The following is a 27,783-nucleotide window of genomic DNA, read 5'->3' on the forward strand; positions in this document are numbered from 1 at the left end:
ACAGACCCTTGGATCCACATTTCCTGCTGGACCAGTTCTGCAGCACTACAAGGTAAGCACCTCTTGTGGAAGCCCTGGGGTCATGTCCTTCTCCACTCCTGCTTGTGCCTCAAGAGTGTGAGCTGGGCAAAGGGGCATGGCTCTTTCCTGGCTTCTCAAGGTGCAGCAGGCCAGGGACAGGCACTAGCAGTGTGGTATGGGACATGGGTAAGCCTGGACCCAGAGCCCATCCCCAGTCCCACCATCAACATGAGGGGAACATCCCTTAGTCTGTGGGGGTCCTAAGCCCAGACTGCAGAGCTGGGCTCTACCTGTATTTCTCAGTGTCTGAGAATCTTCCCAAACCCTGTCTCTATTTGTCAGAGATGATTCTGAGGAGTGTCTCCAGCAGCATCTTGTGTTTTATGGGACAGATCAACCAATGCCTCAGAAACAGCCCCTTTGAGAGATGAATGCAGCTCTTCCCAGACATGAGATGAGGCCTCAGCATGGTGATACCTGTAGAAAAGGGTTGGGACTCCTTCACCCAGCTGTCTGACCATGAGCACTTGGCTTTTGTTGTGTTCTTGGCTCTGGATTTCTGGCTTTCCTACCCAGCAAGATGGGTTAAGGACATGCTCTTGTGAGCACATGTTTTGTAGGAATTGAGACTTCCATGCAGCAGGGCTCCTTGAGGGACCAGGATGACAAGTGAGTGCTCAATCCCCTGAAAATCTGCTCAGCCTGAGTATGGTGCTTATATTTGGTTACCATGTGTTGTAGGGGTGTAAGGTTTGATGCTGTCTGGCTGGGTCAGGGCATAAGGTTTTCAATTCCAGAGACACCTCTCTGCAGAACTGGTCACTATACACTGGCCTTTTCCTGTCTCTTTCTTATCTGGTTTTAGCGTTATGATGAATGATTCATTTTATGGAGGCTTCTTGGAGTGGGTCAGGGCCTGCCTCTTATCCTGGACACAGAACGAATGTTTATTTCTGTTTGCAGAAGGACTTTAACAGCATGTGGACTGTGAAAAGACTTCCTTTGCTAGAGAAATGAAAGAATTGTCAGTGAGACCAGAAACCTTGAGAGTGCTCAGCCAGCATGGAGTGACACAAAGAGAAGATCTGCTCTCATGGAGGCTTGTTGCTGTTAGATCAGCTGAGGAGAAGTAGCATCCAGCCTCTGTGCTCTGGGTCAGACCTGTAAATTACTTACTCATTTCCTGTCTCTGTGTATGACAACAGAAATGCTCTGCTCAGTGGTGTGGCTGGGGAGAGAGGAAAAAGAACTTCCTCATTTCTCACGGGGTTGGAAGTGTGCTGTAGAGAATGCTATTAGCAACAGTTCCTCTTTAGAAATACACTGTCCTTCCTTCTGCTTCTATCAACGCTAATATTTGTTCCAAATATTAGCTCTTCAAACATCAAATACAGGCTGAGATGCTAGTACAGGACTGTTCAGGAGGGTAAAGGGTGGTACTTGGTGTGGCATATAGAGTTTTGAGGATGTTGGCCTTGCAGTGAGATAATGTATCAGAGTCTTCCTTTCTTTTATTTGAAGGGAACATAAAGGCACTATGAAACTACATGTAAAGCTTCTGATCTGCCAGGCAGGCAGAGGACTTGTAAAATAATTTTAAAAATACTCCCCTCCCCATTTTTCTCAGGTCCACTTAAGTTTTTCAGTAGAAACTTCAAACAAACTCCTTCAGTTATGCTGAGTTTTATTTTGCAGCAACACCTTAGCAGTCATGTCTGTTTTGACTGATAAAATGCACAAATACAAACATATTTTCTCCTCCTCAGTTCTGAAAGCTCTAAAGGGTATTTTTCAGATTATTCAGTCATTTTAATAATTTCTTTGGACCCACTCCCCAAGTTACGAGCTTTCACGTTGTTTTTTGTTTTGTTTTGTTTTGTTTTGTTTTTTCATTTTCCCTGTATTTATGCACCTGCAGTCAGGTTTTGATCACGACTTCCCTTAGACTTTCTCTGCATGGGATATTTCTGCTTCATACATATAAGGAATTGAGCCTCTTTCGCACTCTCAGTCCACCCCCACCCCCCCCACCCCCCCCCCCCCATCCCCAATAAATAGATCCTCTTTTTCCTTCTCTTGATTAATAGATTTGAAGAACTTCAGACGGGCTTATCACAAGCCCAAAACATATTTCTACATCCTAAAGAGTATCCTTTCATACACTTTTTGTGATCATCCATTTTATCTCATAAAAACTGTTTGCATTTTTAGTTTTGACAGAATACAAACCAGTGAAAATATACTTGTGTATATTTGGAAGTTTTCAGGAACAGTGAAGAAAGTAATTGCACTATATATTCATAAGTGAAAAAAAAAAAAAAAAAAAAAAAAAAAGCAATAAGGTTTTAAAACACAATCCTTGGAGTGAAAATTAAGCCATCAGTAACATTATCAAAACAGACTCAGTGGATACTTTAAGGGTTGTATGACACTTTTTCAACAGAGTTGGACTCTATAGGACTGGATTCATCCATGCTTATCACACGGAATGTGTCCAGCCAACAGAAAGTAACTCCAAAACCAGTGTAAGTGGAGGGTGAAGAGTAGTGCATACAGAAATGATGGTAGGGATGACTCCTTTTTCTCCAGTATAATACTATATCATCTCTCTCAACATTTGGATGACATGTTTGCTGGGCAGTTGTAGGACTGCATCCTCATGCTCAACCTTTCCCTAGTGAATCCTGGTTGCATTCACAGTTTGCTGTTGAAATGAAGCCATACAGAAGAAAGGATAGAGGAATATTCTCTTTTGGAAAGCGTGTTTGTGGCCAATGTACAGGCCATATTCCACTTTTCAATAAGACCCTTTCTGGCTCCAAGTGGAAAACCCTCCAAGGGTTTTGACAACTGTTCAGTAAGGAATGGCTGAGGAATCCACTTTATCAATATACTAACATGTCACTCAGGGAAAGCCCCATCCGTCATCCTGAATTAGGAGCACTTCACCCTCCTGCAGGGAGGCACTGTGGGTAAAGTGAGAGGTACAGTGATCCAGACTCTGTGGACTAACATATTCCTGGAAGAATTGACACAGGAGAGTTAGAAGTGACTGCGATGGCATAAGGATTGGCTCCAGGACCATACAGATTGCAGCCACTGCCCTGTAACAGTCAGTGAGTCTCTTCCAAGGGTGTGCGTGGTGGCTCTCAGAAAACAAATTGTTGTTGAACCTCTGCTGTTTTCCAGAGTATCTTTAGCATACTACGATGGCAAGAAAGAATATCAAGGACTTCCTTTTGGAAGCACTGGAGGACCTTACACTGGATATGTTTGAGAAGTTTAAGTATAAATTATCATATATTGATTATGATAAGACAGCAAATCTCTCCAAGTATTTGCTCAAGAAAGCCAACAATCCAGTTGAACTTGCAGACTACATGTGTGACCACTATGGAGCTGACATTGCTGTGGATGTAGCTATCTGTGTGCTTGAATGGATCAACCAAAGAGACACTGCAGCTAAACTCAAACAGGATAAACAAAAAGGTAAAGGAACTTTGGGTGCTGGTACTTTTGTATCCTTCTTTTTGATTATTCCCAGAAAATGTGTAGAACTTTCATCAAACAGGGAGACAGCAGATTTCAATCCCCTGTGGAAATCTGAAAACCCAAAGGACTGCAGGGTGCTACCTCCTTATGCCTGGAATTGCATAACTGTCCTTTTGTCATTGGTCTTCCTGATCATTTAGGTGACTGATGCCTCAACCTCTGCATACTCTGCAGGACCACCTGCTCCTGGTCATAAGGATACTAGGGTGTCCAGAGGCATTTGCTCTGCTGTCTTGTCTGCTCTGCCTTGCCCAATGTATTTAGGGGAGTTTCTAAAGGCAAAGACACCAAGAGGACTGTTCTGCTCCCTGCCTGACGCAACACTGACATTCTCTGTAGCACTACTACACTAATAGCTACATATAATTTCTCTTTCAGCCCTGAGGCCCAATCCACCCTCTGCTTCATTAGTCCAAGGTATGTCTCACTGAGATAGATATGTTGGGGTTTTATCACCTACACACTCCTCCTACTAGTTGAAAGTGTATGATCATATACGCCATATAGCCCTGAAGCCCCAACAGGAAAATAAGCAAGTAGCTTGGGGCTGGGGGGGGGGCGGGCAATAAGGGGGAAGTGAACTGCAATAGAGGTCAGTAGTAGGAACTGGTTCTTAGCACTATTTTTAAGTTCAACTGAGGTGTGATTGCATTTCAGTGATGGGTGATGGGCATTTCGGACTTTATTTCATCTTATCATCGATAATAAAATTAGAAGAACAAGGCCTATTGAACGATTCAGAGATCCTTTAAAATGAAAGAGATGAGGTAATCTCAAGGTACAATAATTCTGCAGCCAAAATGTTTTCATTTTAACAAGAGAATGAACATTGACTTTAATTTCATTTTTTTTTTTTATTGCATATCCTTGATTTAGATTACAAGATGAAGTACAGAGAACATGTACAAAGGAATTTTCACTGGATAAAAGACATGAATGCTCGTATTGGTGAGACAGTGGCTCTGAACTCCAGATATACAAGGCTAGTTCTTGCTAGTGGACATCGCCATGAAAAAAAGAAAGAACATGAAATCATGGCTGTGGGACAGAGACATGCAGAAATCATGGACGAACAAATGAATTCTTCCATTGCTGTAAGTGATCTTTTTAAACCTGAGAGGGACAGACAGGCACCAAAGACTGTAGTGATATTGGGAGCTGCAGGAATTGGGAAGACAACGACAGTAAGAAAGATTATACTGGACTGGGCATCAGAGGGAGTCTATAAGCAGTTTGACTATGTTTTCTACATACATTGTCGGGAGGTTAATCTTACAGCTCAGGGGACTATGGCTGACATGATCTCCAAATGCTGTCCCAGTAACAATCCACCTCTTGTAGAGATCTTGAAGAGACCAGAAAAGCTCCTGTTTGTCATCGATGGCTTTGATGAACTGAGATTTTCTTTGGACTGGCCACAAAATAACCTGTGCTCTGACCCCTGGGAGATGAAGCCAGTGGCAATCATCCTGAACAGTTTATTTAGGAAAATCCTTCTCCCTGAATGCTCCCTGTTGATCACAACAAGACCAGCTGGGCTGCAGAAGCTGGAACAGTGCTTGGTGTGTGAACGCTCTGCTGAAATACTGGGATTTTCAGCAACTGATAGGGAAGAATATTTCCACAAGTTTTTTGAAAATAAGGAAGAGGGAAGGAAGGTATTTCAGTTTGTTAAAGGAAATGAAATGGTCTTCACCATGTGCCTTGTCCCCATCACATGCTGGATTGTCTGCACTGTTATGAAACAACAACTTGAAAGTGGTAAAGATCTTGCACAAACTGTCAAGACAACTACAGGAATATATATCCTTTATGTGTCCATCTTACTAAAATCTCTGAGCAGCAAGTTGAAACAGAACTTGCACATTATCATTAAAAGACTTTGTTGCCTGGCTGCTGATGGGATCTGGAAGCAGAGAGTCCTCTTTGAGGAGGAGGCAATCAGTGAACTCTTGTTAAATCAGAGAGACACTCTCCCACTTTTTTTGAATGAAAGCACTTTTCAGAAGGGCATTGTTTGTGGGAGTGCCTACAGTTTCATTCATTTGAGTGTTCAAGAGTTTTTTGCATCTCTGTTCTATGTACTAGAAGATGATAGTGAGACAAGAGATAAGCAAGAAGATCCTAAAAGGGATGTGAAAAAATTGTTAGAAAACTATGAAAACTCAAGAAATGATTTCATGTTAACTGTGCGGTTCCTATTTGGTCTCTTAAATAAGGAACAAAGAAATGCTTTGGAAAAAGAAACAGGGTGCAAAATTTATCCTGAAATTAAGGAAGAATTACTGATGTGGCTTCGAACTAGCAAAAAAACAGCGTTAGCTATTAATGCAGAGAAAATAGCAGTGATTCATGATTTGGAGGCTTGCCACTGTTTGTATGAAATCCAAGATGAAAGTTTTGTGAAAACTGCATTGGGTTATTTCATTGGAATATATCTACGAGACATCAATTTCACCCAATTAGATCAAATAGTTCTTTCTTTCAGCATAAAAAAGTGGCCTAGACTGGAGTCACTTGACGTGGCCTATTGCTCCTTTATCTCAGAACACCATGAGGAACATTTAGACCAAGATCTAGCAAATCTGTCACATCTGTAAGTAAAATCCTTGGTCCCTAACTTGCAAATTATCTTAGCAACTGAAAGAGCTTCAGTAACCAAGAAATTACTGGCTTACTTACCAAAAAATTAAGGCTAAACTTTTCCTAAAGTGAAGGTGTAATGATAGAAGCTACTTTTTGATGAGCCTAATGGGATGTTGCACTAGTAATTACTATGTGAGTCAGTTCAAGAGCAAGCTTGCAAATACAAGAGTGTGTGTCAGCTAAGTGACTAAGTTTCCTTTGTAATGAAAGACAACCAGAGTGCACGTCATCTAACATTCAGATAGTTCCCTACTGGCTGGTCAAGTGATATCACTTTGTAGTCACCACTGACTAAACTCAGGAGAAAACTATGGAGTGTGGTGAAACTAGTGAACTGTCTGGATTCCTTGTACACACTGTCTTAGGACGTGTTAGTCTCAAATACAGTCCCACACAAATGTGATCCCATGCAGGGCTTCCTCTCCACTTGCCCTCCTATTAATTGCTAGTGTTCTTGAAATCAAAGACTTGAAATGAAGTTTTCACTGTGTCAACAAGTTTTAAAAGCAGGGAGGGAACAGCCCATTCAGCTCTCCATGACCCTTACATGTCCCTGAGAACAGAACCCCTTTCTATGTCTCATCCTGATCCCACTTTGGTTAAGGTCAAACAACTTTGCTGAGGCTCTCTACCAAATGCTAGATCCTGAGAAGACAGCAGGTGATACCTAGACCCAGTAAAAGCCAAGGGGAGTTTTTCCCCTGTAGGCAGAACAAATATAGGCCTTTTCCCTTTGAGCACAACAAAACATAGCATACTGTTGATTTTTTGGTTATGGGTACAAACCTGCTTTCCATATTAAGGGGTAATGATCTGAGTATTTAGAGCTCAATGTCATGGTTTAACCCTAGCTGGAAATTAAGCACCACACAGCCACTCGCTCTCTCTCTGCCCCTGACCAGTGAGATGGTGGAGAGAATTGGGAAAAAAAAATAAAACTTGTAGGTTAAGATAAAGACAGTTCAGTAGGACAGAAAAGGAAAGGAAAATTAATAATAACAATAACAACAATAATAATAATAATAGAATATACAAAATAAGTGATGCACAATACAACTGCTTACCACCTGCTGACAGATGCCCAGCCAATACCAGAGCCACGGTGACCCCTGGTAAGCTCCCTCCAGTTTATCTATTGAGCATGACATCATACAGTATGGAATTGGCCTTTGGCTTGTTTGGGTGAGCTGTCCTTGCTGTGTTCCCTCCCAGCTCCTTATGTACTCCCAGCCCCCGCTGGCAGGACAGTATGAGAAGCTGAAAAGTCCTTGTGTATAAACACTGCTTAGCAACAACTTAAATATATGTGTTAGCAACTTTATTCTCATCCTAAATCCAAAACATGGCACCACACCAGCTACTAGGAAGAAAATTAACTTTATTCTATCTGAAACCAGGACACTCAACTACCATGTGTGATAAGCGATACCAGTCTGTTTTTCTTGTTCTTTTCCTCATGATATACTTGTACCACATGATGCTATAAAGTAGAGAATTAACTCAGCTTGGTCAGGTATCAGGGGCAAAACAGCTACAATGAGATGGAGTTCTGCCCAAGCACATTTGTTCTTCTAAGAGCTATGTGATACTCATGAAGTGCCCAACCAGGCACTTTTTATGGAGGCAGCACAACTCTGAGAATCATTGTTACAGAAGAGGCAGACAGCACCAACAGCCCAGTGTAATTCTGGGGACACTTCCCAGCTATCTGGGAACAGACCCCAGATCTGCACAGGTATGTTTTGCTCTGTAGGCAGGACTACACACAAAGTTACTGTAGTGATCCAAGGATAACAGTTTCCCAGGCTTCTCTAACTCAATGGCTTTCTGTGCTGTAGCATACTAACACAAATAAATTCTGCTTAATCCTCCTGTTACTACAAATGAAAGACCCCTACCTGCATGGGGCCGCTCCTTCTGTTTTAAGGTGCAAGCATATGAATAACTGTTGCACTTTGTATAATGTACCCTTAACCAAATAGTATTTGCTTGGGCATGTGAATTTCAGAGCACAGAACATTTTCTTGAGATATACCACAAACAAAGGTATCATGAATAATCAGAATTCATCCACATAGATCCTTTTAGTACACATGGTGCACAGGTAGTGTTTCAAGCAGCTGTCACTCAGTCCCTGGTGAGGTATTATATGTGTTTACCAAGGTGATTTGCTTTGAACTGTGACTGCAGAATATTCTGCCATTTAACATTACACATGTGAGGGCACTAGTTTAATGTTTTTTTAAGCATAAATGCAAACTATAGCCAGAGAATAATATTAAATTAACCTCTGCTTTCACTTTTTTTTTTTTTTTTTTTTTTTTTTTTTTTTTTTTTTTTCCCAGAGAAAAGCAGTCACCTATTTACTTGAAGAAATCACCTATTTACTGGCTTTGTCAATCCCTGAAGGATCCAAACTGTACATTAAAGATCTTAAGGTAAAAAGTTATTTTCTTTCAGAAAACAAAAACAGCCAAAAAACCCCTAACTTTATTATTTTTCCTCCTTCCCACACTCTCTAGCAGAACAACTCTATTTACTGATGCTCTTATGAGAGCAGTAATGTTTTTCAAGAGGTTTTGGAAATGTTGAATTGCCATCAAATTCAGTGATATTGTTTTGGTATAAGTCACTGATACCAGTAACAAACTGGGGGCCGTTGATATGACAAAGTAGTTATGGGAAACGATTGGAGTACAAAATAGGTTTAGGAATGAGATACCTTTCCTTATGTAAACTTAGTCACATTTGAGTTAAATGAATAAAAATATCATAATTATATAAACTTTATCACTGACTCCAAGTTAAGATTTAGGATCAAAAAAGGAAACAGGTATTTTCCTCTCTTTGTTTATAGCTGGCTCTTTACTGACATCTTGAGGTCGTAAATAAAAAGTGTCAGAGAATGAAATGTATAGGCCTGATGAAGGTTTTCCTCTCTTCACTGGAAACAGCACTGGGCTGTGTTTGGTATCAACTCAGAATGTCAGCAAGACACAAATCTATGATAGCCCTACACAGCATATCTCTTGTGTAGCCACCTGTTTGTCTGAGCTTGGATGTAAACATAGCTCTTATCTATACACATCTTTAGAGAACCTACAAACACCAGCAGGGAGCTAAGCCAGACTTGGTAGGGACCTTGCATGCAAGGCAATGAGTTCTGAAGGAAACTTCATACCCCAAAACCTCAGAGGTCCCTTTGTACTGGAATTCCCTGCCCAGGCTGCCTCCAGCCCACTTCCCATGCTTAGAAGGAGAAAATGATGAGGTTGGCTGTGCAAGGTCTGTCAGGTGCTTCTGCCCAGGCCTGAGCATAGATATCAGCCTTGAGGGGAGAGGGAGAGCCATGACAGATAGATAGCGGTCACACAGGGCCCAGAAAGCACATGTAGGGCTGGAGGGAAATGAGATGGCCAGTTGCCCATGGAGAGTAAGACCCAGCTGCCCAGGCAGGTGACTGCCATTACAGCCTGCAGCCAACTGCCTGCTGGGTTTAACTCCGTGTCATCTATGGCAGAGCACCAGTGTGGGTGGCACCAGAAGAGCAGTGCTGGATTGGTCCCTGGAGAGGGCTGAGGTGGGGCTGTGAACCCCCTCCTCCCCAAGCTACTGGGTGACCAGGGCAGAAGGACAGGGCCAGAGACCTACTTGAGCTATTCCAGGAGGGGACTGGCTGAGGGAGGCTGCTGCCCTGGGTGGTGAGCTGCTAGTGAAGTGCAGGACTCCTGACATGGTCCTGGACTACCCAGGTCTGCTCCGCACTGGTTCTGAGAGTGGCACTTGCTCTTTGTGTATCTCCCCAACAGGCTGGAGTGGTGCAAACTCACAGCTGCTTGCTGTGGGGTTCTGGCCATGGTGCTTAGCACCAACCAGTGCCTGACAGAGCTGAGACTGCGTGGAAATGCTCTGGGAGACCCAGGAGTGCGACTGCTGTGTGAAGGGCTGAAACATTCCACCTGCCAGCTGCAGAGATTGGGGTGAGGAACAGCAAGCATACTCCTCAGGGGATTTCCCAGTCTGGGACATTGACGGGGCTTGTGGCTGGGCCTGGAAGCTGCAGGGATGAGGAAAGGATGAGTGGTGTGTCTCTTTCATGCTCAGTCACTGCTCACTGCATGCTCCCAGCCTGTCCTGGTAAGACTATATGAATCAAGTGTAAAGGAGGTGATCCTCCATGTACCCTTCTCTGTGGCATGCAAAATGCTAATTCAGGTATCCACAGACAGGCCCAAAGGACCACGTGATGAAGGTAAGCAGGCATATGATCTGTCTGGGTACAAAAAAACCCACTCTTCCTGGAAGGATTCATCATTCTTGAGTGAGATTCTTCCTCCCTGTCAGGTGAATCTTCCTCTGAACCTTTCTGTTAAATAAATGCTCTCTGGACAACCAGCTTATACTCAGGCATATTCTTTCGAATAGCCTCCCCAGTGTTGACCTGTAGTCCCCTCACGCTAGTTATACACCAAGTCTGCGTTACCACACTGCAGCTATGGTGATGTGCTGATGTGTAGTAAGTCATGGTTCCTTTTCTAGTCAGTTACTTTGCATATGCTGTCCAGGGACTCCAGCAAACCCTTTCAGAGAGTTAGGATTTTTGTGTAAGACCTGTGTAGTCCCTTTCAGATACCCCCACCAGGGTATCTGAGTTGCCCTGAGGCACATGGCACTGTACACTCCTTCTTAGGCAGTGGAATCCAGCCCTATGCCTGTGGTGACATCAACTGAAGCACTAGCAGGCAGTGTCACATAGCTCATGCTCTGACAAAATCCCTGTGACCAAGTTTTCCTACTGGTTTTATCTTCTCTTTAGAGGGTTCATAGGGAAGACCAAAGACAGAAAAGACTGGAAATCAGATCAGATTTCCAGGACAGGGAAGAGACTGTGTGTCCAGCACCAGTCTGTCATTGGGCACTTCTGAACAGGGTTTCTGGCCATTGCCAGTGTTGATTGATCAGGACAGGGGTTGGTGATTGGGGTTATAAAAGTTATATTGGCCCATGGTCTGAAACCCTGGGCCCTCTCTGTGTTTCTTCCCTTCAGGTTGTGGGGTTGCAGTCTCACAGATGCCTGCTGTGGGGATTTGGCCACTGTGCTGAGCACCAACCAGACCCTGCTGGAGCTGGGGCTGGGAGCCAACGCCCTGGGAGATGCTGGAGTGCACCTGCTATGTGAGGGGCTGAAACACCCTGCCTGCCAGCTGCGGGTACTGGGGTAAGGACCATTCCCTTTGGTCATTTCCCAGACTGTCTCATGGGGGAGCTTGAGAAAATGTGTGTTTGGGGATAAGGAGCTCTACCTCCAACACTGAAGAAAGACCAAGGGTGATGTGTGTCTCAGGTATTGGTCCACCACTTACCCAGTGCTCCCAGCCTGACTTGCTGCTATATAGAATGGGGAATGGCAGAGCCCTCCAGGCACTTTATTTCCTTGACCCTGGTCTCTTCAGCTCTGACCCTCTGAAAGCCCAGATGAAGTAATGCTGGAAGACTGTGTGTGACCTAATGAAAGGAGCTTCCCAGCTCATGTGTGGTTTACCATGGTGTAAAACTCTCCTTCCCTGACAGGAACAGGAGTTCTCTGAAGGTTACTTTCTTCTTGCAAAGTAGATGATCCCTGGATGACTTGTTTAAGGTCAGGGACATTCTTTGGGACAGCCAGATTAGGACTAACATGGAGATTCAGTCCCCTATCTCTTGGAATCTTCAAGGTCTTCCTTAGTCCACTGTGACCATGGTTATCTATTGGCATGTGGCCTGGTCATGCATCTCCCTTTTGCAGTCAGATGATCTACCCACACACCCTTCCTGTCCTCCAGCTTCCATTCCAGAAGAACAGAGGTCCTGTGTAAGTTTTCTGTTATCTTTGTCAGCTCCAGGTGAATTTCTGAGTTAGCCTGGAATACTTTCAATGACACTAGATGCCTCTGTTTAAGCAACAGAATTCAGCCTTATATCTCCTGTTACTTTTATGGAAGCACAGGCATCCAGCTTCATAGAAGGCACCTGCTTTATAACACCTCAACGTAGGTCAGCAAATAGGATTCTGCTCTTGAAGAAAATTAATCACTCTAGTGAATACTGGTACAAGGGAGAAATCCCAACAGTGAATCATTCCTGGTAGTTGCAATTGGAGATCCACTAAAACAAGTAAAATATATTTTCTCCAGACAAACTGAAGATCTTGACAGAGTTGCCTGCACAGAGATCCCTTGTGCCAGCTGAAAGTCCTTTCTTTATCTTCCTGGCCTCACAATTCAGCTCAGAATCAAAAAGTTCTGTACTGTAGCAAAATTTCAGGAAGCTCTTGGGCCCAACAGAAGACAATAGAACTGGAAGACAAGAACAACTCAGAAACACAGGAATTCGGAAATCTTACATCATTCAGCAATGGAAGTTTTACTTAGCTTTTCCTGACTGATACCACAGTGAGGGAGGAGAGCAATATTGTGAATGCTCTGAAGATTTATTAAATGATCTAATGAACCTATTCAAAAGGAAATGACCCCTGAAAGCAATGCAAGGAGGCTGGGCAATTAAAATGACCATGCTAGTCCACCAAAGCAAGAAGAGGGCAGCTTGACAGCATAAAAATAGAGAGTAAAAAAGTATTTAAGACATTCTTTGTCAAGAAGCCTCAGAATGCTGCCATGAATAGACAGGGCCTACACTTTGGGAAATATGCCAAGCATAGGAGTTGTCTAACAGAAGACAAGAATTGTACAGCAGACCTCTTTGCCAGAATATCCCTGGCCCTGCAAAGGTGCATACACTGTCCACTATGATTAGTTGGATGGAGCTTGCTGTCTTGCTCTCTCCTTCACTGTCCTTTCTCCTCAAAGGCACTCATATCTTTGATGCATGCCTTTGGAACTCTTGCTCTCACAGCATGCTTTGACTTTATTTCGTGGCTGTGTTGTCATTTCAAAGAGGAATTTCACTGAGAGTGTTTCTGCTTTTCATCTTCCTTCACTATTTCATCTTTTCTCAAAAAGTAGAGGAATAGCCAGATGCAATAACCTGACTCTTCCTTTTCAAACCTGTCCAAATATCTCTTTAAGCAAGAACCCGATGCTTCCTTTTTCTTTTAATCTTCCAGTCCTCCCTAGTCATTTGTTTCCCTTCTTGTTCTCACTCTTCAAGAGATTCCCTCTGTTGATACCCCTCATGAATGACTTATTCTATGGCTCCTTCCCATTTTGATTATGTAAGAAAGTCTTTTTGCATTGTGCTTAGGCAGGGGCTGTGCTTTCCTCTGGATTTGTCTCAAAAATTTTCAGGCCTAATTCCTTGTCACTAACCAATTATTTGTTTCCTGTACAAATGAGGAAATTGTGCATTACCAAGTTTATTGTTTTAGCCAGAGGGAAGCTTTTCTTCTTTTTATATACTCTCCCTTTTCTGAACTCTCCCTCACCCATGAAGATTAATCCTGCTTTTTAAATCTCATTTTAGCTCCCTGTAAAATATGATAAAATATGCAAACTTTCAGTGAAAACAGCCTGTCTTAAAGAAGAATCTCACACTGGAAGAGAGCCCACTGAGAAGAGGATTTCCTGGTCATGGCTAATGGAAGTGTGTCTCTGTGTGTGACTTCTGAATTGTCAGCTCAAGGAGTTGGTGACTTTCACCAAGCAGTACCTGCAAAGTCTCTCTGAAAGACCAAAGGGCTTAACAGTGGCCAGAACGCAAAATGGTCATGGCTAGTTGCAGCTGCATTTATGCAGTCAGTGACTAACTCCCTGGGCCCTGAATCAGACACCAGCATGCCTTGAACCAAGTCTGTTGGAGATCTGCTTTCCACAGATCTCTTCTCCCAGTTCTCTCGGGCTTCTTTCCCTGGCATATGTCTAACAGAGGGCACCAAGAATGTGGGAGGCTGGAACTCAAGCATTATGAGAAGAGGCTGAAGATCCTGGTCTGACCCCATAGACAAACCTGCTTTGAGCAGTATATTGGACTAGAGAACTTCTGAGTTCCTTTCCATGCTGAGCTGTCAGGTGACTCTGTTGAGAGTCTGTGTCGTGCCCAAGTGGGGCTTGTATTGGTCTTCAAATAGGACTAGAGGGCAGCTCAAAGATCCCTTCCTCTCCCCTAGCTGAAGATTCATCAGAGGTAAAAGGCTCAAACAAGGGCCTTTTTGGCTGAGAGGAGGTAAATGACACTGGTCAGACAATGTGTCTGGTACTGGCCTGACATTGGGCACTTATGAACAGGGTTTCTGGCCATTTTCTGTTGATTGACTAGGAGAGGGGATGATGGTTGTGTTTATCAAAGCAGACATGGTCTGAAACCCTGGGCCCTTTCTGTGCTTCTTCCCTGCAGGTTGTGGGGTTGCAGTCTCACAGATGCTTGCTGTGGGGATTTGGCCACTGTGCTGAGCACCAACCAGACCCTGATGGAGCTGGGGATGGGCGCCAATGCCCTTGAAGATGCTGGAGTGCGTCTGCTATGTGAAGGGCTGAAACACCCTGCCTGTCACCTTAAAGAATTGTGGTAAGAGACTTGAAGGTTCTTCTGGGCATTTCCCACTCTGCCCATGGGGAAAACTTCAGAATGTGAGAATATCATGAGGCTGGTGCTGGGAAGATGATTCTTCCTGGATGGAGAGAGGCCAAAAGTAACAAACCTGTGATGTTGCTTATAGTTTGGATCTAGAGTTTGCTTTCTGAATAGCATTAATAAACAGGGTACACCAGGCACTTTCTCCTGTAGAATTGCTAAGAAGGAGTGAAACTTTCAAGAGTGTGCTGGGCAGAATTACCTATATTTGATTTTGTCTAACAGCAGGGCAGTGTGGAACGGGAACCGCATGTAGGAATCTTTGCTTTGCTCATTTTTTTCTGATCCTATGGGACTGCACGCTGTTTTGTGAGGAGCACAGCCCGTATTGTTTACCTTTGGCCTCTAACTCTTTCTGTTATGGGGGAGCCCTGATACTGCATCTTCCTGACAGATGCAAGCAAGCTAAAAGTTTTCTGGACAGTGTTGAAGAAAATGGCTTCACACAAATTACAGAACACATGATAAGGGGATGCACTTTGCTGCATCTGTAATTTACAAGTGAGAAAGAACGACCTCATGTCAATCCCCCAGAAGTTTCAACAGCAGTCTAGCTAGAGGCCAATCACTAGTGGTGACTAGGGGTAAATACTAGGGTCATTATTCATATTCATGACTGACATGGACAATGGGACAGAGTGCACCATCAGCAGTTTTGCTGATGACACAGCACTGGGATGTGTGATTGATAAACCAGAGGGTCATGTTGCCATCCAGAGGGAACCTCCAGAGTCTGAAGAAATGGGCCAGCAGGAGCCTCATGAAGTTCATCAAGAAGTGCAAAGTCCTGCAACTGGGGAGGAGCAACCCCAGGCACTAGTACATGATGGAGGCTGACCAGCTGAAAAGATGTGTTGCTGCAAAGGATCTGGTGTTCCTTGTGGATAGCAAGTTAAACATGATCCAGCAATGTGCCCTTGTGGCAAAGAAGGCAAATGGTATCCTGGGCTGCATTAAGCAAAACATTGCTAGCAGGTCAAAGGAGGTGATACTTCCCCTCTGCTCAGCACTGGTGAGATCACACCTAGAAAGCTGTATCCAATTCTGGGCTCCCCAGTACAAGAGGCACTTGGACATGCTCTGGTCCACACAAAAGGCCATGAAGATGATGAGGAGACTGGAGTACCTCTCCACTGGAGAAAGGCTGAAAGAGCTGGGACTGTTCAGCCTGGGGAGGAGAAGGGTCAGCGAGGATCTTATAAGATAGAATAGAATAGAATAGAAAGAATAGAATAGAATAGAATAGAATAGAATAGAATAGAATAGAATAGAATAGAATAGAATAGAATAGAATAGAATAGAATAGAATAGAATAGAATAGAATAGAATAGAATAGAATAGAATAGAATAGAATAGAATAGAATAGAATAGAATAGAATAGAATAGAATAGAATAGAATAGAATAGAATAGTTCAGTTGGAAGGGACCTATGACAATCATCTAGTCCAATTGCCTGACTAATTCAGGGCTGATCAAAAGTTAAAGCATATTATTAAAGGCATTGTCCAAATACCTCTTAAATGCTAACAGACCTGGAACATCAACCACCTCTCTAGAAAGACTGTTACAGGGTTTGATCATCCTCTCAGTAAACAAATGTTTCCTAAGGTCAAGTCTGAACCTCCCTTGATGCAGCTTTGAGCCCATCCCACACATCCTATCACTGGATACCAGGGAAAAGAGATCAGCAGCTCCCTCTCAACTTCCCCTCCTCAGAAAACTGTAGAGAGCAATGAGGTCACCCATCAGCCTTCTTTTCTCCAAGCTAGACAAACTGAGTGTCCTCAGCTCCTCCTCATAGGACATGGTTTCCAACCCTTTCACCAGCTTTGTTGCCATCCTCTGGACACACTCAAGCAAATTAAACAGAACTGGCCTAGAATTGAGCCTGGAGAACACTGCTAGGGGCTTTCCACTAGCCATATTTAACCCCATTCACTACCCTTTGATCTTTGCCACTCAGCCAGTTCTTAGCACACTGTGTACCAGCTCATCTCAGTTGGACAACTTCTCCAGAAGGATATTGTGAGAGACAGTATCAAAAGCCTTACTAAAATCCAGAAAAATACATCTACCCCCTTCTTTTCATCTTCTAGGTGGGTGACCTTATTGTAGAAGGATATCAAATTAGACAGGACTTTTGCTTTGTGAACCCACGGCCACAATATTCATTATCTCAGTTTATATAAATACCAGAAGGGAGGGTGCAAAGAGGACAGAGACAGTCTTTTTTCAGTGGTGCCTATTGACAGGAATAGAGGCAATGGGCACAAACTGAAATGCAGGAGGCTCAGTCTGAGCATACGGAAACACTTTTTTTTGCTGTGAGGGTGACTGAACACAGGCAAAGATGTCCCAGGGAGGTTGTGAAGTCTCTATTCTTGGAGATATTCCAGAGTGATCTTCACATATGCCTGGAAAACTGACTCATGAGACTCAGCAGGGGGTTGGACCAGATGACCTCCAGAGATCCCTTCTAACTTCAACCATTTTGTGGTTCTGTGAATCCATGACTGACTTCTCTAAGTACATGGGCAGCATAATGAAAACTAATTAAAGTGTGTTCCAGTGATGAATGAATTGGGAAACCTAGTGACAAAAGCCAACATAGTCAGTGCCTTGCTTAGACTTGATATTTTACTGGTGAGATCTATCCTCAGGTCTCTTGGACCCCTGGGTATACTGGCAAGACATGTAAAAATGTGATATTTCCCACTATAGAGGAAGATATAGTGTCATGGTTTGAGCCTGGTTGGCAGTCAACCACCCCACAGCCACTCACCCACCCTCCCCTCCCACCTGGTAATGGGGGAGGGAATTGGAGGGGTAAAGTGAGACTCAGAGGTTGAGATAGAAACAGTTTAATAATAGTAATAAAATGAAAACAATGACAGCAATAGCAAATATAAATGGTCAATGCACAATACAATTGCTCACCACCCGCTGACCAATACCCAGCCTGTTCCCGGATAGCGATCCTGAAATTCCAAGATCCCACAATCTCAATCCCGGAAGCGAGAGAGAGCCCCCTTTCCTGACCACCCCTCCCCTATGTAGTCAGCATGATGTTACATGATGTGGAATATTTCATTGGCCAATTTGGGTCTGGTGCTCTGGCCGTGCTCCCTCCCTGCTTCTTGTGCACTTGTGCACGGGCAGGACATGGGGAGTTGAAGAGTCCTTTAAATCTCAGTAGCACTGGAAAACATCAGTGTGCTATCAGCATTCTTCTCATACCAAACCCAATGCTGAATCTAAAACACAGCACTATTCTAGTTACCAAAAAGGAACATTAACTCTATTCCAGCCCAAACCAGGACAGTATCCACCCTTTATTCTGTATCACTTACGTTATGCTCAAGTTCCATATTTCCTAATATATTCTAATTAATCACTATCCTTTTCCCTGGTCTTAGGCATGTGCACACAGATATCATTCCCTCAGTCTCTGGACCGTCACTGCAGAATGTATCGTGAGCTCATTTGGTCCGTAACTTCAGGTTCCATCTGTCATAACAGTCTTTTAAGGCAGGAGGAGTAATGCTCAGTCAGTTGGGCACAGATGGCCTTGAACCTGGTGGGAGGATGGCATGCAGTCCCTGTTACAGCTGGAGCTGGTGGCTGATGTATCTGGTGCTATCTGTATTCACAGTCTGTGGCAGTCGCTGGGTATCATTTGCTGAAGCCAATCCTGACTTTATCCAATTTCATGTGTTCCTTCATGAATGTGATGCCATTAGTATAATGTGTCAACCATAGCAATGCATTGATATGGTTGTTTGGTGATTGACCTAATACACTTCAATTTATTGGCTACTTTCACCTGACATTAAGTCCCCTTGAGGCACACATCAGATTTCCCCATCCTTCTCCATTACCCACCAAGTGCACCCAGGTCCTTGGGGAAAGGTAATTCCACATATGGGCTTACCTTTACCTGAAGTAGGAATAACCCAGACAGTCTTCCCCAGCATGTTTTTAAGGTGCGCTACTGGGACTTTATCTCCAGCTACAGTACGCAGAAGCTTTGACTGGGCAGGGCCAGCCTGGCTGGCAGATCCCCTACTATTTACTAACCAGGTGGCTCTTGCTAAATGTGTGTCCCAGTGTTTAAAAGTTCCACCTCCCATTGATCTCACCATGGTCTTTAGTAGCCCATTGTACTGCTCAATTTTCCCAGAGGCTGGTGCGTGATAGGGGATGTGATATACCCACTCAATGCCATGTTCTTTGGCCCAGGTGTTTATGAGATTATTTTGGAAATGAGTGCCATTTTCTGACTCAATTCTTTCTGGGGTGCAATGTCTCCACAGGACTTGTTTTTCAATGACCAGAATAGTGTTCTGAGGAGTGGCATGGGGCACAGCATATGTTTCCAGCCATCCAGTAGTTGCTTCCACCATTGTGAGCACATAACGCTTACCATGCAGATTCGTGGGAGCGTGATGTAATCAATCTGCCAGGCCTCCCCATATCTATACTTTAACCATCACCCTCCATACCAAAGAGGTTTTAACCGCTTGGCTTGCCTGATAGCAGCATATGTCTCACATTCATGGATAACCTGTGCAATAGTGTCTGTGGTTAAGTCCACCCCTCGGTCACAAGCCCATCTATGGGTTGCATCTCTTCCTTGATGGCCTGAGGAGTCATGGGCCCAGCGAGACATAAATTTTTTGCCCTTATGTTGCCAGTCCAGATACACCTGATCCACCTTAATTTTAGCAGCTTGGTCCACTTCATGGTTGTTTTGATGTTCTTCCATCGCTTGATTTTTGGGTGCATGAGCATCTACATGGCGTACTTTCACAGACAAGTTCTCTACTTGAACAGCAATATCTTGCCATGAGTCAGCAGTCCAGATAGGTTTGCATCTATGCTGCCAGCCACTTTGTTTCCATTGTTGCAACCACCCCCACAGGGCATTTGCCACCGTCCATGAGTCAGTGTAGAGGTAGAGGACTGGCCAATTTTCTCACTCAGCGATATCTAGAGCCAGCTGGATGACTTTCACCTCTGCAAATTGGATTCACCTTCTCCTTCAGCAGCTTCTGTGACCTGTCATGTGGGGATCCATATGACAGCCTTCCAATTCCAACGTTTCTCTACAATGCAACAGGACCCATCGGTAAGCAGAGCATTTTTGTTCTCATTATCTGGTAGTTCATTATATGGTGGTGAGTCTTTAGCACGCGTCACCTCTTCCTCTGGTGACATTCCAAAATCTTTTTTTTTTTCTGGACAATTTGTGATCACTTCCAATATTCCTGGGTGGTTGAGGTTCCTTATTTGAGCCCGCTGTGTGATGAGTGTAACCCACCTACTCCATGTAACATCAGTTGCATGGTGTGTTGAGGGGACCCTCCCTTTGAACATCCAGCCCAGCACCAGTAGCTGAGGTGCCAGGAGGAGCTGTGCTTCAGTACCAATCACTTCTGAAGCAGCTCAAACCCCTTCATATGCTGCCAATATCTCTTTTTCAATTGGAGTATAACAGGCTTCGGATCCTCTATATCCTCGACTGCAAAATCCCAGGGGTCAACCCTGGGTCTCCCCTGATGCTCTCTGCCAAAGACTCCAGGTTGGGCCATTCTCCCTGGCTGCAGTATAGAGCACATTTTTAACATTTTGTCTTGCCCACACTGGCCCAAGGGCTACAGCATGAACTATTTCTTGTTTAATTTGTTCAAAACCTTGCTTTTGCTCAAGGCCCCTTAAAAAATCATTTTTCTTCTGGGTCACTTGACAGAGAGGGCTTACAATCTGATTGTAACTTGGAATATGCATTCTCTAGAAACCCACAACACCTAAGAAAGCTTGTGCTTCCTTTCTGCTAGTTGGTGGGGACATAACTGTTATTTTATTAATCACATCCATTGGAGTCTGATGGCATCGATCTTGCCATTTGATTCCTAAAAACTGAATCTCCTGTGCAGGGCCCTTGACTTTACCCCGTTTTACGGTGAAGCCAGCTCTCAAAAGTATTTGAACTATTTTCTCTCCCTACTCAAAAACTTCTTCTGCTGTATTCCCCCATATAATGATGTCATTAATGTATTGTAAATGTTCTGGAGCTTCACCCTGTTCCAGTGCAGTGTGGATCAGTCCATGGCAAATAGTGGGACTGTGTTTCCACCCCTGGGGCAGCCAATTCCAGGTGTACTGGACACCCCTCCAGGTGAAGGCAAACTGTGGCCTGCACTCTGTTGCTAAAGGGATTGAGAAGAAGGCATTGGCAGTATCAATTGTAGCATACCATTTGGCTGCCTTTGACTCCAATTCATATTGAAGCTGTAAAATGTCTGGCATGGCAGCACTCAGTGGTGGTGTGACTTCATTCAGGCCCCGATAGTCTACTGTCAGTCTCCACTCACCACTAGATTTCCACACTGGCCATATGGGGCTGTTAAAGGGTGAGTGAGTCTTGCTGATCACTCCTTGGCTCTCTAGTCAATGAATCAGTTGGTGGATGGGAACTACAGAGTCTCTGTTGGTGTGATATTGCCGTTGGTGCACAGTTGTAGTAGCGATCGGCATCTGTTGCTCTTCAACTCTCAGCAGTCCCACAGCAAAAGGATCCTCTGAGAGCCCAGGCAGAATGGACAGCTGTTTGATTTCTTCTGTCTCCAAGGCAGCTATACCGAAAGCCCACCGGTACCCTTTTGGGTCCTTAAAATACTCTTTCTGGAGATAATCTATACCAAGAATACATGGGGCTTCTGGGTCAGTCACAATGGGGTGTTTTGCCACTCATTCCCAGTTAAGCTCACCTCAGCCTCCAACACCGTCAGCTGTTGAGACCCCCCTGTCACACCTGAAATACAAACAGGCTCTGTTCCTTTAAAATTCAATGGCATCAGGGTGCACTGGGCACCAGTGTCCACCAGAGCCTTATAGTCCTGGGGGTCAGATGTGCCAGGCCATCAAATCCACACAGTACAGTAAACTTGGTTGTCCGTCTCCTCCACCTGGCTGGAGGCAGAGCCCGTTTAATGCTGATCATAGTATCCATTATCGATGAAGGGGTTAGTGTGGTATGCATGGGTCTCAGTCTCATCTTGGTTACTCGCTTCTTGTAAGTACAAATTGGAAGTCCTCCTCATAGGATCGGAAGCCAAGTCAACTCTTTTACGCAGTTAGGGTAACTGATTACCAAAGACTGGAGCAGCATTTCTCCTGAAAGAACCATGATTTGTAGCCATTTATCATTCCAACTCTTGAACCCTATGTCTTAGAAGGTAGGAAGGTTTCCTATCCCATTTTCTCATGTCTTCTCCATGGTTCCTCAGGTAATACCATACGTTCTTCCATGGTGTATACTGTCTCTCTTGAGTAGGGAACCATTTGCTCCTGATAGCTGAGACTTTAGTCCCTGCAACTGGAGAGTAAGACATGTCCTCTTTGAGTTGTTGGATTTCTTGGGATAGTTCCTCCACGGCTTTGACGATGGAGGAAGAGAGACTTTCTTCATATTGCTGGAGTTGGCGTATCAGTTCATCCACAGTTGGTGCCTCTTTGTCTCTCCAGTCCATTACTGCTATTACACTGGTATGTGATGATGGCGCACTCTGTACAAACTTCCACCACATGGGACAGGTGCATTGGACTTTATCTGGGTCTGTGGGTAGCTGCATGACGCGGAAGTCTCAGACACAACATATACAATCAATGTGATCTAGTTAATGCCACTTTATTAAAGGATACACAGCAATTTATACACTAGCAATTTATACACAGCAATTTATACACTAGCACAAAGTGCATGAGTTACGTTTTGGTTGCTAATAGGTTAAAGCTGCTTGTTCATACGCCTTGCTCTGCCATACCTACATTTTGTTTCTACATCTTGTTATCTTGTTTTTTACATTCCAACCTCCTTACCTCTTTGCAACATAGGCAGTTTCTCAAAACGCCAACTTCATTATCTCTTTTGACCTTGCATATGTCCTTCACAACAGCTGCAGTTGTGAGGCCCCTCAGTCTAGATCGCTCACAATATGCCCATTTTCTTCCAGCCACTCCACAGCTGCATATCATCTGGGTCATAATAAACTATTTCCCACATGGCTAATTCCCTCAAGTATTGGATGCCTCTCTCCATGGTGGTCCACTTACTCGGATGACATATAAAACCTTCCTTGAAGGGATATGTGTCCCTCATGCCTGACAGAAGTCACCTCCAAAGGCTGAGAGTTTGTGTCCTTCCAATTGCCTTGTCAATGCCCACTTTCTTAGGCAAGGATCCCAGCTGCCTGGCCTCCTTCTCCTCTAATTCCACACTCTTGGCCCTGTTATCCCAACATCAGGGCAGCCAAGTAATAAAGTGCTCACCTGGATGGCAGCTGAAATCCTTTCGCATGTCTCATAGATCACTCAGGGATAAGGATCAGGTGATTATCACTGGCTCTGCCTCCTCCTCCTGTTCTTGTGATGGCCCTGGTTCATCATCATCTTTTACAATGCGAGGGGATTTTTTTGTATATTTATTCTTCTGTATGGGAGCAACTGACACGGTTGTGGATTGGTTCTCAGGTTCACCTGCAGTACCTGTCATAGGGGTCAGATTAGCTGCAGTGCCTGTTGCCAGAGTTGGAGTGGCTGTAGTGCCTGTTGCTGAGGTTGAAGTGGCTGCAGTGTCTGGTGGGGGTGTCAGAGCAGCTGCAGTGCTTGTTGTTTTGTTCTCAGATCCAGAGACCTCTTCTTTTTGAGGGTACTGCATAGTGGTGAGCAGGGCTCGGTAAGCATGGGCCGGTCCCCACCACTTTGCAGTGATCTGTGTCTCTCTTGAGTTACCAGGATGACAGCATACATATTCTAAACATTCTAGCTTCTTGGGATCCTGCACTTGTTAACGGATGAAGTTCCAAAACATCAGAGGTGCCCACTGTCCTAAGTACTTTCCCATGCTATCCTACACTCCCAGCCACTCATAACTCTCCAACCTTGGGGTAGATCTCCAAGTAATATTCAGAAATGGTTGCCTAACCCTAAACAAAACCTGAACAGCTTTCAGGAACACGACAGCTCCCAGCAGTGAGCCATTAGTGTGAACACTCCACAGATATTCAAAACTCCCCAAATTCTCAAACAGTGTTGCAAGTAGCCTGGAGAAGAGGGAGATGGAAGAAGGTATCTCCCACATGGGTTGGCTCTCTGCAGAGAAAAGGTAAAGGGTGTAATTGTTAACTCGTTCCTCTAGATGACGCCTGACGTGCACAGATAATGACCATGCTGAGTACAAATCTCAGATTACCAACGTCACTGCCTTCTATAATGAGGTGACTGGCTCAGTGAACAAGGAAAGAGCCATGGATGTTTGCCTTGATTTTAGCAAGGCCTTTTCTAACAGTCTTCCAAAATATCATTGTAGCAAAATTGTTGAGATAGAGCTTGGTAAGTGGGTGATAAAATGGACAGAAAACTGACTAGAACACTAGGCTCAAAGGTTATTGATAAGTAATATGTAATCTCACTAACAGAAGTAATATAAGTAATATGAAATCTCACCAACAGAAGATTGAAGGTGACATCCCTCAGTGGTCAGTACTAGAGTCAATATTGTTAGAAGTCTTAACAGCTTGATGATAGAGCAGAATGTGTTGTCAGCAAGAGTGAGGATTGTTAGGAAGTGATTGTCAGGATGCAGAACTGATGTTCATGTCTGAACTACATAATAGCATACTGGCAACTCCAAAATGTTCAATCTGTCTGTTCTAAGTGTTCCTTGCTGGTCATGTAATGCATTGCCCCCGCTTCAGTCTTCCATACCCAGCAACCTCATTCTTCTTTGGTCCTTCTGATGTTTGTGGTACTACCTGAACAATAGGTTTTGGTTATTTTCCTGATCTAGGCTGTTGCGATCAAGTGCAGGGCTGAGCAAAAGGGACCTCCAGACAGCACCAGTCACATGACTTGCACATGTTACTAATGCTTTTCCCATTTATTCACCCTCCTTTTCACTTCCGTTTCTCCTCTCTTTCTTTTTCCCATTCAGCTCCCAATTCCTAATTACCTTTTCCCATCAGTCTGTTTTGCTACATGCATTTCCAAATTCAGTATTTCTGACACCGATGCAATTTCATCCTTAAATGTTATCACTGGTCTGGGCACCTAAGTGCTGTTGGCTTTTCAAGACTTTACTCCCCAAAATGTTCCCAAAGTTCATCTCCAGTTATCTGTGAAGTTCGGTGATTTCTTACATGAGTATCATTTAACTTTATGAAATCCAGACATCTAAATGATGAATGTATATTTTTCCAGTCTCTCACACAGTTATGAAACACATGTCTGAAAGCTCTATTGTCACATCCATTAGCTCATCCTGTTCAGTTAGAAAACTGAGGAGGGCCTATTCATCAGCTACTTGCCTGCAGCACTAACATGAATGGTATCAGATTAGGAAACACTCAACACACTGAAACATAGGGCAGTTGTTCAGAGACACCTCATCAAGCTAGAAAACTGAGCAGACAGGAAACCCAGGAAGTTCGATCAAGACAAGTTCAAAGTCCTTCTACTGAAATGAAAACAAACAAAACTCAAAACCAACCCTGCAAAAAAAGAAAAAAAATCCCCTCATACACTGGGACTGTCTGAGGGCTGCCTGGCTAGAGAGGAAGTCTGTAGAAAAGGACATGGGGGGACCTCCTCACCAACAAGTTAAGAGGAATCAACAGTGTGCCCTAGCATCAAAGAAAGCCAGATGTATACTGGGCTGTATTAGCAGGAATGTAGCCGGCATTTAAAGGGAAATCGCTCTTCCCCTCTGTTCAGCAATTGTGAGCCCTTATTTGCATAATGTGTCTAATCTGGGCTACACAGGACCATAGAGACATTGACACACTGGAGATGGTCCAGAAGAAATTATCAAGATTTTCAGGGCACTGAATCATACAGCATATGTGAGAACTTGATAGTCTGAAGAATAAAAAAAAGGTGAAGGGTGGATCTTACCACTGCACTAAAATAGTACAAGGGGCAATGACCATAATTTGGTTATTGGATGCAAGGATATTTATTTACTTATTTATTTACTTCTTGGTATCATGAAGGTGGTAAAATACTGTAACAGGGATCATGAGAGGTTGTGGCATCTTAATTCTTGGAAATACTCAAATTCTGAAAGCCCATGGCCCTTAGAATTCCACTCTAAATTGGCCCTATTTGGAGCATAGGGTAGGACTAGATGACCATCAGAGATCTCTTCTCTTCTGTATCACTGTGACTCTGTAGTTCCCTCTGTGGGATAGTCAGAGTACTGCACTGGCAGGTGTAATTGGCACATGCTTCAGTCCAGAAATGTTTTATTGGATTTGTCGCTCCCCTCCCCATAAAGCTACATCCCAATCCTAAACCTATCATTCAAAGTCAACCTCCTCTTAAGATGCTTGTTAATGTAAGAATATGAACTATTTAGAATAATATCTTTGCTTATGCATGGAATAAGACCCGAGACTGGAGGCAGAAAGCTCTTTTACTTCCTGACTCCCAGGAGAGAGAAATTAATTTCTTAAAATCATGGAGGACTTATTGTGAACTTTGGTGGTGTGTGTCTCCTTGCAGTGGAAATAATGTTGTACAAAGAATTTTCTTATGCTGAAGAGGGACATTTGTAGGCAAGGATTAATGGGTTGAGGATCATTCCCAGAGCTACTGAGATCCTTTCTTCAAAAAGACTGTCTTGTACTGTGTTCTGTGGCTGAGAAGGTGATTATAACAGAAGCCTCACCTTCTTTTTCCCCTTGAGGTACAGCCCACTCAGCTCTATGTACTCATCCTGGTGGAGCACTGTATGTATCATTAATGCATAAAAATCTTTGGGTTTTTTTTTGTTCAATGGGCTTTACGTGGATGGAAAGGCTCAGTTTCTAGCCTTTCTCTGCCCACTTCCCTCCTCTGACAAACTGAGGACAGTGAGAGCAGCAGGCAGGGAGCAGGAAAAGGAAGCTTAGAAATATATGAAAGGTAAGGATAGCTGGTTTATAAGGATATCTGGTTAATGGTTCCTGTTCAGGGGAAGGATTGGGCCTACAATGTTATTCATGTTTATAAGTTTGCTAGTGGTGTTTCTGTGGGTGCTGGTGAAGGCACTGCTTTCTGAATGTTTGTTTCTGTGGTTGGCCATATGTGTACTCTGGGGGAGGGAACACCAAAGGTGACAGGTTTCAGACTTTTTTAACAGAGAAGTTATGGGTATGATGGCCAGTTGAGAGAGGAGTGTTTTGGGGGCAGTGTGACGTGCTTGTCTTTTATTGTTCAGGACTTTGGAGTTTTAGACAAAAGCAAATATTTAAGGTACATTTTACATTATTCTTCTTTCCTTCTTCTCTCCAAAGGCTCAACAAATTTGGACTCAATGAAGAAACTCGCCGGGAGCTGGCTCACCTAAATAAAATCAAGCCCAGCCTGAAAATTAGGCACATCTGTTAAACAGGATATTTTTCAGACTAGGTGTCAGGCCTCATGGCTCTGACACTAGTGTAGCATATAGGTTAAAATTTAAGAAGAGACCAAATAAATGTTTGTTCCATTTTAAGGATTCTGCTTTAATGCCAGTAACAATACTGAGCATGTGAGGCCTTGACTGGCCACACAGTCTCAGAGCAAGTTATCCTCAGGACAATAGGATCTGAATTTTATCCAAATGCAGTTCAAATAGATCCCCCATCACAATCATATCTGAGTGGAGAAGGAATTAGAGTGCAGAAGGAAAAAGGGCAGAGATGCATCAAGCACTGAAAATGTGGATGAGACAAGGAATTTCCTTCTTTCATACTCCAGTGATTTCGGTTTCAGTGGGCATGTGTCAGAGGCCAAGAGAAATATTTCTTCACTTTCCATGGCTCCTTCATAAGGATTTGTGTACTCATGGTGCTTTCTGTATGTTTCTCTGATTTCACAGTTCTCAAGAGCATAATTTCTGTCTCCATTTTGACTATATATTTGTCAAGGTTGATGTTTATACCACTATTACAGAATGCAATTATAGTTCCTTTTGCA

At 43.7% G+C, this 27,783-nt stretch overlaps 1 protein-coding gene across 2 annotated transcripts; it reads left to right on the forward strand.

Moving 5' to 3' along the window:
* Positions 1 to 27,783, forward strand: LOC104366178 (NACHT, LRR and PYD domains-containing protein 3-like). Of its 2 annotated transcripts, none has more exons than XM_033006876.2 (9): positions 1 to 52; positions 3,211 to 3,510; positions 3,952 to 3,990; positions 4,450 to 6,169; positions 8,565 to 8,657; positions 10,029 to 10,199; positions 11,267 to 11,437; positions 14,548 to 14,718; positions 27,120 to 27,783. In XM_033006876.2, the coding sequence occupies exons 2-9, from the start codon at positions 3,231 to 3,233 to the stop codon at positions 27,211 to 27,213; spliced, it is 2,739 nt and encodes a 912-aa protein (XP_032862767.1). In that variant the 5' UTR covers positions 1 to 52; positions 3,211 to 3,230; the 3' UTR covers positions 27,214 to 27,783. The 2 variants fall into 2 exon arrangements, with proteins under 2 accessions (XP_032862767.1, XP_032862772.1); XM_033006881.2 differs by lacking the exon at positions 1 to 52 and adding an exon at positions 1,155 to 1,175.

Source organism: Tyto alba, unplaced genomic scaffold (assembly GCF_018691265.1).
Source record: "Tyto alba isolate M040663 unplaced genomic scaffold, T.alba_DEE_v4.0 Super-Scaffold_41, whole genome shotgun sequence".
NCBI lineage: Eukaryota > Metazoa > Chordata > Aves > Strigiformes > Tytonidae > Tyto > Tyto alba.

Coding starts and splice junctions, on each gene's coding strand:
- LOC104366178 (XM_033006876.2), top strand. CDS start 3,231: ATGGCAAGAAAGAATATCAAGGACTTCCTTTTGGAAGCACTGGAGGAC. Junction 8,658..10,028: donor TGTACATTAAAGATCTTAAG/GTAAAAAGTTAT, acceptor TCTCCCCAACAG/GCTGGAGTGGTGCAAACTCA. Junction 14,719..27,119: donor TGTCACCTTAAAGAATTGTG/GTAAGAGACTTG, acceptor TTCTCTCCAAAG/GCTCAACAAATTTGGACTCA.